The sequence below is a fragment of the Lepisma saccharinum genome, chromosome 10 (assembly GCF_977018435.1).
Source record: "Lepisma saccharinum chromosome 10, izLepSacc3.1, whole genome shotgun sequence".
Taxonomy (NCBI): domain Eukaryota; kingdom Metazoa; phylum Arthropoda; class Insecta; order Zygentoma; family Lepismatidae; genus Lepisma; species Lepisma saccharinum.
The window spans coordinates 80595345-80609217 of NC_139238.1; the positions used below are offsets into that span (position 1 = coordinate 80595345).

The window sequence follows — 13873 nt, forward strand, 5'->3', positions numbered from 1 at the left end:
CCAGCTTGACCTGTACCTCGTACAAGAGGTAAGTACTCCCAAATGCATTATTAAAAGAGCATTCAAAAAATTTCTGGTACACGAAGCACAATTGGTTATGTGGGTGCAACGTAGTGAACGCGCAATTTTGTTTTCCTTGTTTATTGTTTGGAGGCGGCCATTCATGGACAAACATAGGACACATCCTGGGCGTTTGTTACCAATTGCATATGCGACTCACTTAAAAAGAGACTGCATCTGAATTGGAACGATTCGATTCGTGCAAAGTATAAGATCAAGGATGGTAAATATGTTTGATTAATTGATTTGTTGCTTTAAGTCCACTTTATGCACAGCAAGGCTAATTGGGACTGGACCTACAGTTTCAAGTGGGATCTGAACCACTGTGTGACTTTGTGCCTCCACCAGGTTTCTAACCTGGGACCCCTCGATTACAAGGCGACGACGGGTAAATATGTTAATGACAACAATGAACAGATGTCGCTATACACTTTAAATCAGTGGTTCCCAAAGTGTGTGCCATGGCGCCCTGGGGCATCGTGATTAGCTTACAGAGGCACTACGAAATGTTTCAATATTTTCACTGAATCGTTAGTCAATGCTATGAATGTTTCAAATATCTGCTTATTTAGTACTTTTTTTTACATATAAAATGTTTCTGAATTTTAAATACGTGTTTAATTTTTAACTTAAGACAAGCAATCTTACAAGTAACTGAGCATTGCAAGTGTTGGAGAGGGCTACATTCAGGGCCCCACGGTAAAGTCTTGAAAAAACTAAGGGAGCCGTGAAACAAACAAGTTTGGGAACCCTTACCTTAAATGGTCGAAAATCAATCTCTCTCTGAATTTGATTTTTTAAAATTTTGATTTGTTGTTTTAAGTCCACTTTATGCACAGTAAGGCTAATCGGGTCTGGACCTACAGTTTAAAGTGGGATCCAAACCACTTGTGCCTTCACCGGGTATCGAACCCGGGACCCCATGATTACAAAGCGAAGACGTTACCACTGCGCCATCGGGGAGACCCCCCTCTCTGAACCATGGCTAGGAGGGAAAATACGAAACACTAGGAAAGAAGGAATACAAGCAATGTCACATTGACTGATACATCAATCACAAGCATCACAACCTAGTTATTGTGGGCGGGACGAGGGGACATCCTGTACAATACCCAAATATCTTATATATACAAAATATTTTTTTTCTGGATTGGATGCGTCCTCCTCTCTGTCCTGCTAATGATGGACGTGCTTTCAATGCTGAATGAATGTGGTTGGTTAACATATGGTCTGTGTAATACAATGTATATTGCGAAGTATGATAATCTTGTGTTGTACATACCTCAGATTGCATGTTATACTAATTAGTTTGCACTAGCCTCAGTAATTGTAAATAACGTAATTAAAAGGGTGTTAATTGAATAAAAAAGTATTGTATTACTTCAGATATAGCATGATTTTGGGGGAAAATCGTTGAAAATAAGTTGAACTGTTATTCTTATTTGTTCAATATTGAAGATGAAGTTACAGAGGAGAGTATTAAATCTCCAATCAGTATAAAAAAATATTATTGTGAACACCCGCATGTGAACCGCATGCGACACCACTGGAAATACATCAAACATCATGGCATTTTATGACATACACCAAGACTAAAAATTAGCAACTGTGAGAGGTGACACAGAGCATTGCTTTCTTGCCTGTTGGTAAAAGACACAGGTTAAACTGCTCCACTCTGACAGTCATTGTTCCCAACAATCACTTCTATCATAATGAAAAATCAATTTATTGTGATTTTTTTATAAATCTGTTATAATCTTTATTTTTATTGATGTTAAACAACTTAGAATGATTGGTGTACTCAACAAAAGTTGTAACATTTTATACAGTGCAAGTGGTGCTTCCAAGATCTGGATCCCGTTTTTTTCTATTTTCTAACTTAGAATGAATATTCCTTTCTATTTTTGTCCTACAGTTAAAGAAAGAAGAAATTGGAGACAGCGAGTTATCACTTATTAAGTAACGAGGCGACAAGATAGAATAGAAGCTTCGCAGGCTTTTAACAAAATCGTTAATTTGTCCTTCTGTCCTCCTTGATTTATCAGAAGACTAACTTCAAAAGAATACCAGGGACGTTACTTCTAATCTCGAATGCCCAATACTTTCAGACACTATACAAAGGAAGATATCACAAAGTGTGGCATGCCCAGGATTTCTGAAAGGGGGTGTACTTTTTTATTAGAAGTACTGGGACAAAGGTAGTTATGATGACTGCCACCAACCCTCTTTTGGCAAGTCACCGATCACAAAACTGGAGATCATTCGGGACGACACTACTTTCGTCCTAGAACACTGCTATTTCAGTTCTTTTCCAGATTTATTTACTTTTTGTTTGATGTTCCTCATTTTAACAGTGACTGTGGCCGCACATTCAAAACTTCAGCCAATAAAATATTATCTGTCGGATAGTGCTCCTCAGCAAACACGAACATATTTTTTTGACCAATAAGCACAGACAAACTGATGCCTATTTTGCTCATGCCAAAGCACACAAGCGAAAGTTTTACTTTTTGCAAATAATTATTTTACGCAGAATTTAATATACTTACTTATTTCTTGAATCTTAATTATTCTGCATTTGATACATACATGCATTACTTGTTTTGTTGTAACATGTGTGACGTGTTCTTTTGGTTTTGGGGTTATTGACGCCCACGAGGGATCGGAATGTTGGAAGCAATGCCGGTGATGGTAATTGTCAATAACCCTATTTATTTAACCTAGGCAAAACGCCCCAAGATAGATTTCTGCAAAGCCTTTACCGCATGTGCATCCAGCAGTTGCTTGATCCACACGTGCGTAACGGCGAGCAAAGCCCTGTTATAGTGGGTCGAACGGATCACGCGTTCAATATGTCCGTTAGGTACCAATTTTACCAACAAAAGATACAAATGCTTAATATTTCTCCCCTGCCAAAAGTATTACCCACATCAAAAGCAACCCCCAAAATTCAAGTGCAGAATATATGTCAACGCCTGAAAACAAACAATTTTAATTACACAAAAGGAATACACCATATATTTCAAATACACTTAAGATTACGTGGTATGCATGTTGCGCGACAAGATAACGTATGGATGGTTACTAAATTTACGTTAGTGCCTAGTGATGTGTTAACGTAAAGAAAGTACAAGCAAAAACGTTAACAATTGTGACTTTTATTTACTTCAAAACTTGTCACTCAACAATTAAATGTACACGTATATGTAAATGTATATATATTCAACACATCTCTCAACAATATTATTGTCATATTAAATAACAGACATTAATTTAACCACAATTTATGCGATACGCCCTTTTTTTTTTGTGCATCTAGCAACATTCGCACATAAGGTTTACATCCGTTACGAACAACTCGCCCAGCGAGCCTGACATATATATATATATATATATATATATATATATATATATATATATATATATATATATATATATATTTATATTACTACAATATTCAGGTACAAGGGTTTAGTTTAGTTACATATTTTTATCCCATCCGACAATTATTTATATTTTTGAGGATTTGTTCATCTGTAACGCGTTACTTACGCATGAGCATATAACGTTACTATCACTAAAACCCAACGATTTGACGCTACTACTTGGAAGGAAAAACTTAACGGAAGGTAAAAATGGCAAGAAGGGGGAGGGGAATTTGACGCATAAGAATTTACGTATGAGGCCCTTTTTGGTTAAATATTCTTTTGCAATCCCTCTTCAATATTCCACAAAGATGAATAATCTACACTGTAGCAAAATGGAGGTTATCTTTAGTCAGTTCCCTGTTTAACGACACGTTCACAATTCTATGGCAGATGGGCAAAATCTAGAAAAATCATGCACGTGGAGACGGCTTGACTACTGGGTAGCCGTTTCACAAATTTTATGTGAGGATGCTCACAACGGTCGAACTGTAGGATATTGTTTCCGCTTAAGGAACAGTAAAATTTCACCTTTTGTGTCATGGTTTCTTTTCAAAAGGGAATGAATGAATTCGTGCTTCAAAAAATAACAAAAGGTTCAAAAGTAGATGGGTGCGGCAAGCTGCACTAAGTTCGATATTTTATGTTCACTTCACTATAGGTCTTTTTTGGCCGCAATTTTACCAGAACTTTTCCGATTCTACGTACCTTAAATGGGTATTTACACAATCTGTCTTCGGTGACATGGCAAGTCGATTCACAGTCCGGGATCTAGATCGTCAAAAGTATGCTCCTGTTGCTCACCACAAAAAACTCAAGTTCTATGGTACGGTACTAGAAGATCGGGCTGATAAAAGAGCGACTGCAGCTGCCTGGTGATAGTATGTCCCTTCAGGTTCCCATCTATGCACGAAGTGGAAGTGTTGGGGGACCAGCAATTTCTGCGTAATTTTTGGGGAAGTACCAGGTAGTGTCGCCAGGAGGCAGCACGTCTGTATACAGGAGATAGAGGGAGAGGGAGCTACCCTCTGGCGGCGGACATGAGAACTTCGTTTTTTTTATCTTGTTTAAACGAAAGTTCCTTCTATAAACTGTGACGGTGCGGGTTTTTATATAATATATAATCGCATCGTCACACATGCAAACTTCTTTCAATAAATGCCAGCCACACAATTTTCAGACTTGGAAATATTATAAGCATGCAATTCATAATTGTAACAATCTACATAGAGCAAAAAAAAAATACTATAGCAGGGGGCGGGGGCAAAATCATGACACACACCTGGGCCTGCACCAATGTTTTAGTTACAACTGATTCCCAGTTTAGGCACATAGTGGTTCGGATCCCACTTTCAACTGTAGGTCCAGTCCCGATTAATCTTACTGTGCATAAAATTGACTTAAAATATCAACCCAATCAATCACTGATAAAGGTATATTCACAAAGAACATCCATGCTCAGGCTGGGATTCAAACCCGAGATCCTAGGCATTGTATCATGCTGTGCCAACCACTCTGCCATGAAGGTCAGCAAGTGTGTCAATTGATTGATAAATTTCCCTATGCACAGACCTGATAGTGAATATAGTAGATGAACAAACAACAAAGGAAGAATAGCCGAGAAGCAAAGAAATGGAGGACATGAGAATGAATGTAGAATGATTGATTGATTAATTTGGTTTAGGAAGAATTCACACTGAAGCAGCAAGTGACACGTGTCACTTGGATACGAGGCAATCAGCAGCAACGTTTCATACCATAGTTGTATGACAGGCTGCACAAGCCTGCATTTGATTGGTGAAATCCTCAAGCGACATGTGTCACCTGTCGCTTCAGAGTGAATTTTTCCTTACTTGCTTTTCTGCTACTTTTGGCTAATTGTGAAGATGAGATGAATGATGTGATGAAACTGATGAAGGGTTACTCACAAAGAGCATCCGTGCCCAGATTGGGATTCAAACCCAGGACTCCTGGCATCATAGAGAGCTGGACTAACCATGAGGATAGAATGAAAGCTACCAAAGAGCAGTGGGTAAAAAAAGAGAAGAATAAAAAGAGATACAGAGGAAGAAATGAAGAAAGAGAATCTTAGAATAGAACTGAACTGATACAACTGATGCTGATACTCTTATTGGTCCCCACCAACACAGATACCAATACCTGAAAAATGTATCAATTAAAAGTTGTGCTGGCCCACGTGGCAGAACACACAACGCTACGATGCCAGGGGTTCCAGGTTCGAATCCTGGCCTGGGCATGGATGTTTGTGAGTGTCCATTCATCAATATCATCACTCATCCCCATCTTCGCAAATTAGCTAAAAGTGGCCCAAAAAGCTAAGTAAAATAAAGCCTATCTACTATCAATCAATTAAAAGTTGTTTAAAATATAGTTTAATATTACAATTTTAACATTACTTCAATTGTAATTGAAGTATTCAAAATATTCAAAAAATAAATCAGAATATTAAAATACCTGGTATGCAATCACAAAATATAGCTTTTACACACTCTTGGTGAGAAATTAATGAGAACTTTGCATCTTGCATAATTTCAAGGATAAACAAACCATGAAAGATATTGCATGGTATTTTTGTGGACCCTGCAAGAAACCAAACTGCTGTAAAAGTATCGACTGGTATCAGTAATTAAAATCAAACAGATACTTTTTGATACTGATACCAATGATATTGGCTGATACCGGTATCAGCTGAGCCTTACTTAAAATCCTTGACCATCGAAACAGAATCCATCTGGAAATATGTTCTCCTACCTTTAGCCCCACACAAATGAAATTCATTGTCTGTTGGTTTACTGTACATATCTCAGTGGAATGTAAGAGAATTGCCTTAATGTGTGATTGCCTTTACTTCCAGGGACAATGGAAGTTATGAATGATAAGACAGGCTGCCAGAATCAGTGGCCTTTCTATCTCAATTAACATTGCATTAACTTCAAGTAAAACCATTTCATACCTTCAAACATGTGCAAAAATATTAAATATGCTTACTTACGTCTTCCAGAGCCCTCCATAATATATCATCTGGATATTCATCAAATGGATCCAGATTCTTCCTGAGTGTCCCAGAGAATAGGACAGGGTCCTGAGGGATGATAGAAATCTTGCTCCTCAAGTCATGTAGCCCCAGAGATTTAGTATCAACATCGTCAATGTAGATGGAGCCGTTGACTTCAGCCAATCGGAACAAGGCTACGATCAGGGATGATTTTCCAGCGCCAGTTCTACCCACAATTCCAATCTAAAAATAGAGTGATTAGTTTGAATATTTGAATGTGGCATTTTTAATGCTCAATGTAGTATTATACTTCATTAACATAATAGAAAAGGATACAAATCTTCTAATACTTTTGTCTCTGCAAGGAAAATTTACTACTCACTCTACTAATTAATGTAATTTCATTCCAATGTATTATATTACATGTATTAAATATGCACTTTATTTCTGATATTCACCCTCACTTTCCCTTACATTCGAATGCTCATTGGCTCACACTGTGATGTGCAATCATCAAACTGGCAGATATTGATTTACATATTATGTAAGACATGGCATGTACACTACCGAAAAAAAGTTTACGACCACCATGAAAAATGCCAAGAAATCAGTATGGAGTGTTGTGTGGAACCAACGGTTCCTGCCAAAGAAAGACGTGACGATGATACACATGGAAAATGCAATGTAGTCTAGTTTGAACCTCGCAAGACGTGAAACCAATTTTTTTCCGAATGTGTAGGATGTGGTTGGCAAAATGGAAAGTGGCAAAAACGTTGCTGAAGCTGGCAACATTGCAGCTATGTGCGTGAAACCGGTCAGTATGGTAGCCAGCCTCATGCGCATCCTTATCAGTTGCTCAGGGTCAGTTGTTGTTCATGCAGGTGACATTGCGAGTCCATTATTGTGTGTGATGTGTGCAAGGTAAGTGGAGCTGTGTGAAATGGCCCGTCATCGTGGGGAACAGGCAATTTCTGTTGAAAAGCATGCTGTGACATGTGTACTGAAAAATGAAGGCTATTCGGAATGCGAAATAGCAAGAAAACTGAATATTTCCAAGACTGGTGTTCATTGTGCATTGGACAGATACATTAAAACCAACAGTCATGCTGACCGTGCATGTAGCGGAAGAGCTCATGCAACGTCTGCAGATGACGATAGATATATTACAGTACCTAGCAAAAGAAACAGGTGCCTAACAGCACCAGTCATCGCTGCTTCCCTGAATAACAGCAGAGTGACGTCTGTGTCTGTGTCAACGGTGAAGAATAGGTTGCATGAAGAAGGGCTGCATGGCAGAGTATCTGCTAGAAAGCCATTGTCACGACGTGTGAACAAGACGAAACGATTGGCCTGGGCTAAAATGCACCAAGGTTGGACTGTGGATAACTGGAAATGGGTACTCTGGACAGACGAATCCAAATATGAATTATTCGGCAGCAATAGGTGAACCTTTGTGCATCGAAAGGTCAGTGAGAGAATGAAAGAAGAGTGTCTTACCCACACTGAAACATAACATGGGGATAGAAGTGTAATGGTGTGGGGATGTTTTGCCGGAAACCAGATGGGGGACCTTCATAAAATTCAGGGAACATTGGTAAAAGAAGGGTATCATCAGATATTGGTGCACCATGCCATCCCCTCCGGTCGTCGTCTTGTTGGTAATGGGTTTATTTTTCAACAAGATAATGATCCCAAACATTCATCCAAATTGTGCACGCAGTATTTGGAACGCAAGGCAACAGAAGGGGTATTAGTTCTCATGACATGGCCACCACAGTCTGCAGATCTTTCACCAATTGAACTGCTATGGGACCAAATCGATAAGGACATCAGGAAGAAGTTACCCAGCAACAGTAAATAGCTATGGGAATTCATCAACAATGCCTGTCCTAACATTCAACCATCCTATCTGGATAAACTATTGGAGCGCATGCCACGTGCTTGCGCTGCTGTCATTAAGGCCCATGGCGGACATATTGATGAAAGCAAGATATGAGGTGACATTAGTATCTATAGTGGATGTACCTATGTTTGTAGATTGCCAAGCAGATTCTTACATTTGTTTTTTGTACATTCATTACGCAACACATTCATTTCTACTGATTTTTGGCACTTTTTCCTGGTGGTCTTAAACTTTTTGCCGGTAGTGTATGTGAAAAATATGTTTTCAAACCTCACAAATGCATTGTTTCTTATGAACTTTCCATTTTGGATTTCTTCTTATGTTTGTGGTATTTGTATGATTTGCAATATTTTAAATGTAATGAGCATTGCTTATGTTATTCTTTTCATACATTAATATGTATAATGGATTTTCTATTTACACAAATTTATATTGTGGTATATTACTTCTACATGCTAATAAAAAATCCTTTTCCTAGTCTGCATGTTGGACTTTTCAGACTATGTGCTTCAAAGCCAGAGGTTCAATTCTATCCTCTGGAGTTCAATTCTAGCTATGGGTGTTGTGATCCTGCTGGCAAGACAACAGCCCATATCCAAAAGTCCTTCTAGCAGGGCAGACACCTGTACATTCTATCAATAAAGAGCCAGTGAATTCAAGATTATGCAAATTATCTTACCTTTTCCCTTGGTTTGATGCTTAAAGAAAGTCCCTTCAAAACAGGTGGGGTGTCACTTGAGTACCTGAGGAAGGTATCGTCAAAAGTTATTTCTCCATGCTCAGGCCAGTTGTTTGGTGGCTTCTTGTCTACAAGAGAAGCAGGTTTATTTTAGAATATGGATACACACAAAACGTTTATTTTAATTGTTTAAGAAACTGCTAATTTTAATAAAAGCACTGTTGTATTCTATTCTGTGTTCCTAATGTAATATTGTTTTGTTTGCAGTAACATTAATAGTATGAGCCACAGTGGTCCAGTTGGTAGGATGTCTGGCTGCTGCTTGGGGAACATTGGTTTGATACCAGAGTGTGGAATATGAAACTTCTTGCAATATTGTCCCTCCATGGAGCTGCTCTGAGGCTCACACAACCTTAAAGATGGGCGAAGCATGGTGCTGATCACATCAACTCTACTATGGCTGAGATAGAACATTTAGAATTATTGTTTACTCAGAGAGAGAGAGCTATAGTTAGGGCAGAAGGGGCAGGAAATAGATGCCGAGATAAGCAGGCCACCGAAGGAGCAAAAAATAGTTTGCAAAGGGTGAACATTGCATGACACTGTGAAATAAAAGTACTGGTGCTCTGTTTAATTAATATACAGGTATTTCAGAAGTAATTTGACAAATTTTCTTGTTTGCTTCGCTTGCAGTAAATCCATTTATTTAAGAATCACATCAAAACTGTACTTAGTTTTACTAGTTCAAAACAAATATTCTTAAAAGCTGTATTACCAACTCACTTAATTCTGTAAAAATTGTACTCGATATAGTAAATGCACTGTAAATTACTCTATGAACAGAAAATAAATAATGCCAAATGCACATTTGGAAATCAAAAGACAATTTTGTATTAATAAGTATTCTTTGCTACAGCGAAGAAAAACAGATTGTTACTGTAGAGAAAGGGCAGCTACTCGAGGCAAAATACATAATATTTTATGGATGCTTTACGGGATGAAAGTTGTTATTTGCATGCAAATATTAAAGAGAAGTGTAAGTTAAGAAAATAACATTTTTTTCTCAAACATGGAGTGGGAGTACCAAAACCTCTTTCCATCTTGGGTGCAGAAATCACTAGCTAGGGATCTGAATATACATATGTCAATTTCACAACTTCCCTATCAATCAAATAAAAGCCATGCCACATACAACACATGCTTTTCATTGATCAATATGAACCCACCTGCCCCCACCCCCCCTCAAAGATTAACTCCAAGTTACGCTAAGAAAACTTCTACAACATTGATGAGGAAATGAGAGTGTCACCAACAATAACACAAGTAATTACCTCACTTAAAGATGTATACTGACATATTCTGCAACACTGCAGAGACCCAAAATGATAATTGTGATAGCATCAGAACAACAAAGCTCGTGCACTAACCTAAGGAGGTTTCCAATGGCGGTTCCTCTTCCAGCCTTGAATACTCCAGGACCCTTTCCACTGACGTCATTTGGTTCTCCAGCTCTGCAGACTGCCTCATGCCCCATTGGAACATCCCAGTGAGGCCAATGGACTGAGTTATAGCAAGACCAACATCCCCTCCAAAGTCACCTACAAAAAGCGAAACACAACCATGATTTACTTCAATACTAACAATAACTTCTAAAATAATTTGTAAAATAATTACTATGAAGGTACTAGAATCACTCACTCCATTATCATCTGGAATTACGTGAATCTTTTATTTATCTTGTAGTATATTTTTAAATATGCATAGTTATTAAGACTCGGCTGATAATGATTTTAATGAATCAGTATTGGAAAATATTGGTTCAATTTTGACCACTGATATTGGGTGATATTTTTCCAGAGCCTGGGTATCTCATAAGCTCAACATTTTTACAGAGTATAATCGCTTATCCTGCAAATCATGCAAAATCTGTAGTTTCATTTTCATTTAATTTTGCATCAACATTGTGTGAAAAAATTATATTCAGAATTAAATGATAACTATATTAATGTTCTTTAATTTTAATATTTCAAATAAAAAAAACTCTGGTAAATTAGTGTATAATTGCAATGGAATACTTAATACAATAATATTTATAAATAGTCTGAGCACAACTTTCACTACTTTTTAACTGTTACCATGTACACTGGTGGAAAAAAAAATAGGGGAGCAAGTCAGAAACTGCATACACAACCCAGCAAACAGTGCAATTATGGTTTATTTGTGCTTGATGGTCCTTGCTGTAACAATTCACACTGGAGTGTGGGCACAGCAGCATCAGGAGTTGTGTCATGGTGCATGACTCACAAAAAGTGATAAAGCGCAAAACGAATCAGCCACATGAGCACCACAGTAGTGCGATACTGACAATAAGAGAGTATGTGTGGGCTTGAGTAGTGGATAATTCAATATGAACAAGGGTGCCACAGTGAAGTTTACAAGAATCTATAGCATGGATAGATCAACAGTAGATCTGATATTCACCATAAGACAATTACAGGAAAGGCATTATGAGTATGGAAATGATTTGATTATGGCATTCCTAGATATAGAAAAGGTATACGATAGCATGGACAGAACAAAGATTTGGAAGGCTCTAAGAGAGAAAGGAGTCGAGGAAGAGATAGTGTGTGGAGTGCAGAGCACATACAAGGCGAACCAGAGCTGTGTGAAGACACCAGTGGGAAGAACAGAGTGGTTCAGTATAAGTAGTGGACTAAAAAAAGGGGAAGTGCTCTTTCCCCACTGCTCTTCATAATTGCAATGCATGCGATTAACGAAGAGGTGGGGAAGAAGATAGGAGGGTAAGAGATGAAGGCCCTATCGTTTACTGATGACTTAGTAATATGGGGAAACAGGGAAGAAGAAGTACAGACCCAGCTTCATAGTTGGAATGAGGAAATCAGAAGAGCAGGAATGAAATTCAGTGCAGAAAAGAGTGAGGTGCTAATAACAAGAACAAGAAACTGAGACAGAAAGGAACCAAGAATAAAGATGGACACAGAAGAGTTGAGGGTAGTGGAGAGGAAGCATAATTGAGAGAAGTGGAAGAATAGATGAGGACAAATGTGTGGTGGACTCTATCAAAGCATTCGAAGATTAATATGGAATAGGGATGTACATATGAAATGCAAGAAGGTAATATATAAGACATACTATGTACCAATAATTACGTACAAAGTAGAGACTTGGACAATGACAGAGAGACAAAAGAAAGATGCAGACAGTGGAGATGACATTTTGAAGCAGTATATTGGGGAAGACTAGAAGGGATAGAATAAGGAATGAGAGGAATCAACAGACAGTGGGGGTGGTGAAGCTTCAGGACAGGATATAACAGGCACAGATGTGATAGTTTGGACACATGAAGAGAATGGATGCAGAAAGACTACCAGTAAGAGCTTACAATGCACAAAGAGTGTGAATAATGCCAAGGGGGAGACCAAGATGTCGGTGGAAAAAGCAGATAGCGGAGAGTGTTAGGAGAAGAGGACAAGATTGGAACACTGTGGAAAGAGAGGTGTGGTGGAAGACCTGGAAAAAATGGAGAGGCTTGACTTCCTACTGTTAACGGCTCGTCGGAATAGTCAACAAACTGCAACTGACCTGCAAAATGAGCTTCTCACAGCAACAGCATGGAGGGTATCAATCCAAACCATTTGCAACTGACTGCAGCAAGGTGCCTTCCATACAAGAAGGCCAGTGGTTTGTATCCCTTTCACTGCACAAGATTGTTGGGACAGCAAAAACTGGCCACAGAACACCGTGATTGGAGCCATGCTGAGTGGAGTCACGTTCTCTTCTCCAATGAGTCGTGCTTTAGTCTGCAGTCACGCTGTGGACAGGAATCACCAATGCCCAGCATACAGACCTCCATGTCATCCGAAACAGAACCTTGACAACCCAGAGCTATCGAGATGACATCCTCAGGCCTCATGTTCTACCTCTTGCTGCAGAAATTGTCAAGTCATTCATTTTTATGGATGATAATGCCCGCCTCCACTGAGCATGGATGGTGAACAACATGCTTCAGGATGAGGGCATCGAGATGTGTTTGTTCGGGTTCAGTTGAAAGTTTGTGCTTGCACTCAGTGGTTCGTGATTACAGAAACTGGAAGGAACGGGAACATTGTTGGATGTGCATGAAGGAGGACATCCAAAACTGCCAGAAGCAACAGTGCAGGAAGTGAAAAACAGATTGCTGGCCTCACCAAAGAAGTCATTGCGTAGATCGTCACAGGCAGTGAAGGTTATTGGGTACCAAAACCAGGGGGGCAAAGACTGTCTATTTTCCTTTGTAGATAAGATTTAGCATAGTGTGGGGGCAAATGTGGCGAAAACTGGGGGGGGGGGGGGCAAATCCCCCCTAATTGCCACCACTGGTTGCAGGAAATAACAGTTTCCACAAGCACATGTCAACGAGCTGCCAAAAAAGCAAAGCTGTATGCATATGTTGTTACTGCTGGCTATTTTCGACCCCACCGGATTTCTTCCTGTGGGACATGCTGAAAGGAAAGGTATATCACAACATGTTATGGACTATAATGGAACTGGAAGACAGCATTCAGCAGGAAATTGACACTGTGACTCCTGATGTTTTGGTGGCTTGGCTACCTTCTATAACATGGAGAGGTGTGTGCAGGCATGCATAGATGCTAATAGCGACCACTTCCAACACTGACTGTGACGTCACAATGCTTCTCATACAACAAGACATGTCTGTAGCAAATTTCATGACATTATGACCAATAGTTTTATAAGCAAAAATCAGGGCCGAGAGAGAGTGAAACACC

The 13873-nt window shown here is 39.0% G+C and overlaps 1 protein-coding gene across 1 annotated transcript in view; it reads right to left on the reverse strand.

The window, feature by feature from the left end:
• LOC145993981 (putative multidrug resistance-associated protein lethal(2)03659) overlaps nt 1–13873 on the reverse strand; it is a 150887-nt gene that overhangs the window by 9043 nt on the left and 127971 nt on the right. The window contains exons 20-22 of the mRNA XM_083130010.1: nt 10511–10681; nt 9084–9211; nt 6499–6744 (exon numbers count right to left, since the gene is read on the reverse strand). Of these exons, the coding sequence (XP_082986136.1) occupies nt 6499–6744; nt 9084–9211; nt 10511–10681 (545 nt within the window). The remainder of the gene's footprint in view (nt 1–6498; nt 6745–9083; nt 9212–10510; nt 10682–13873) is intronic.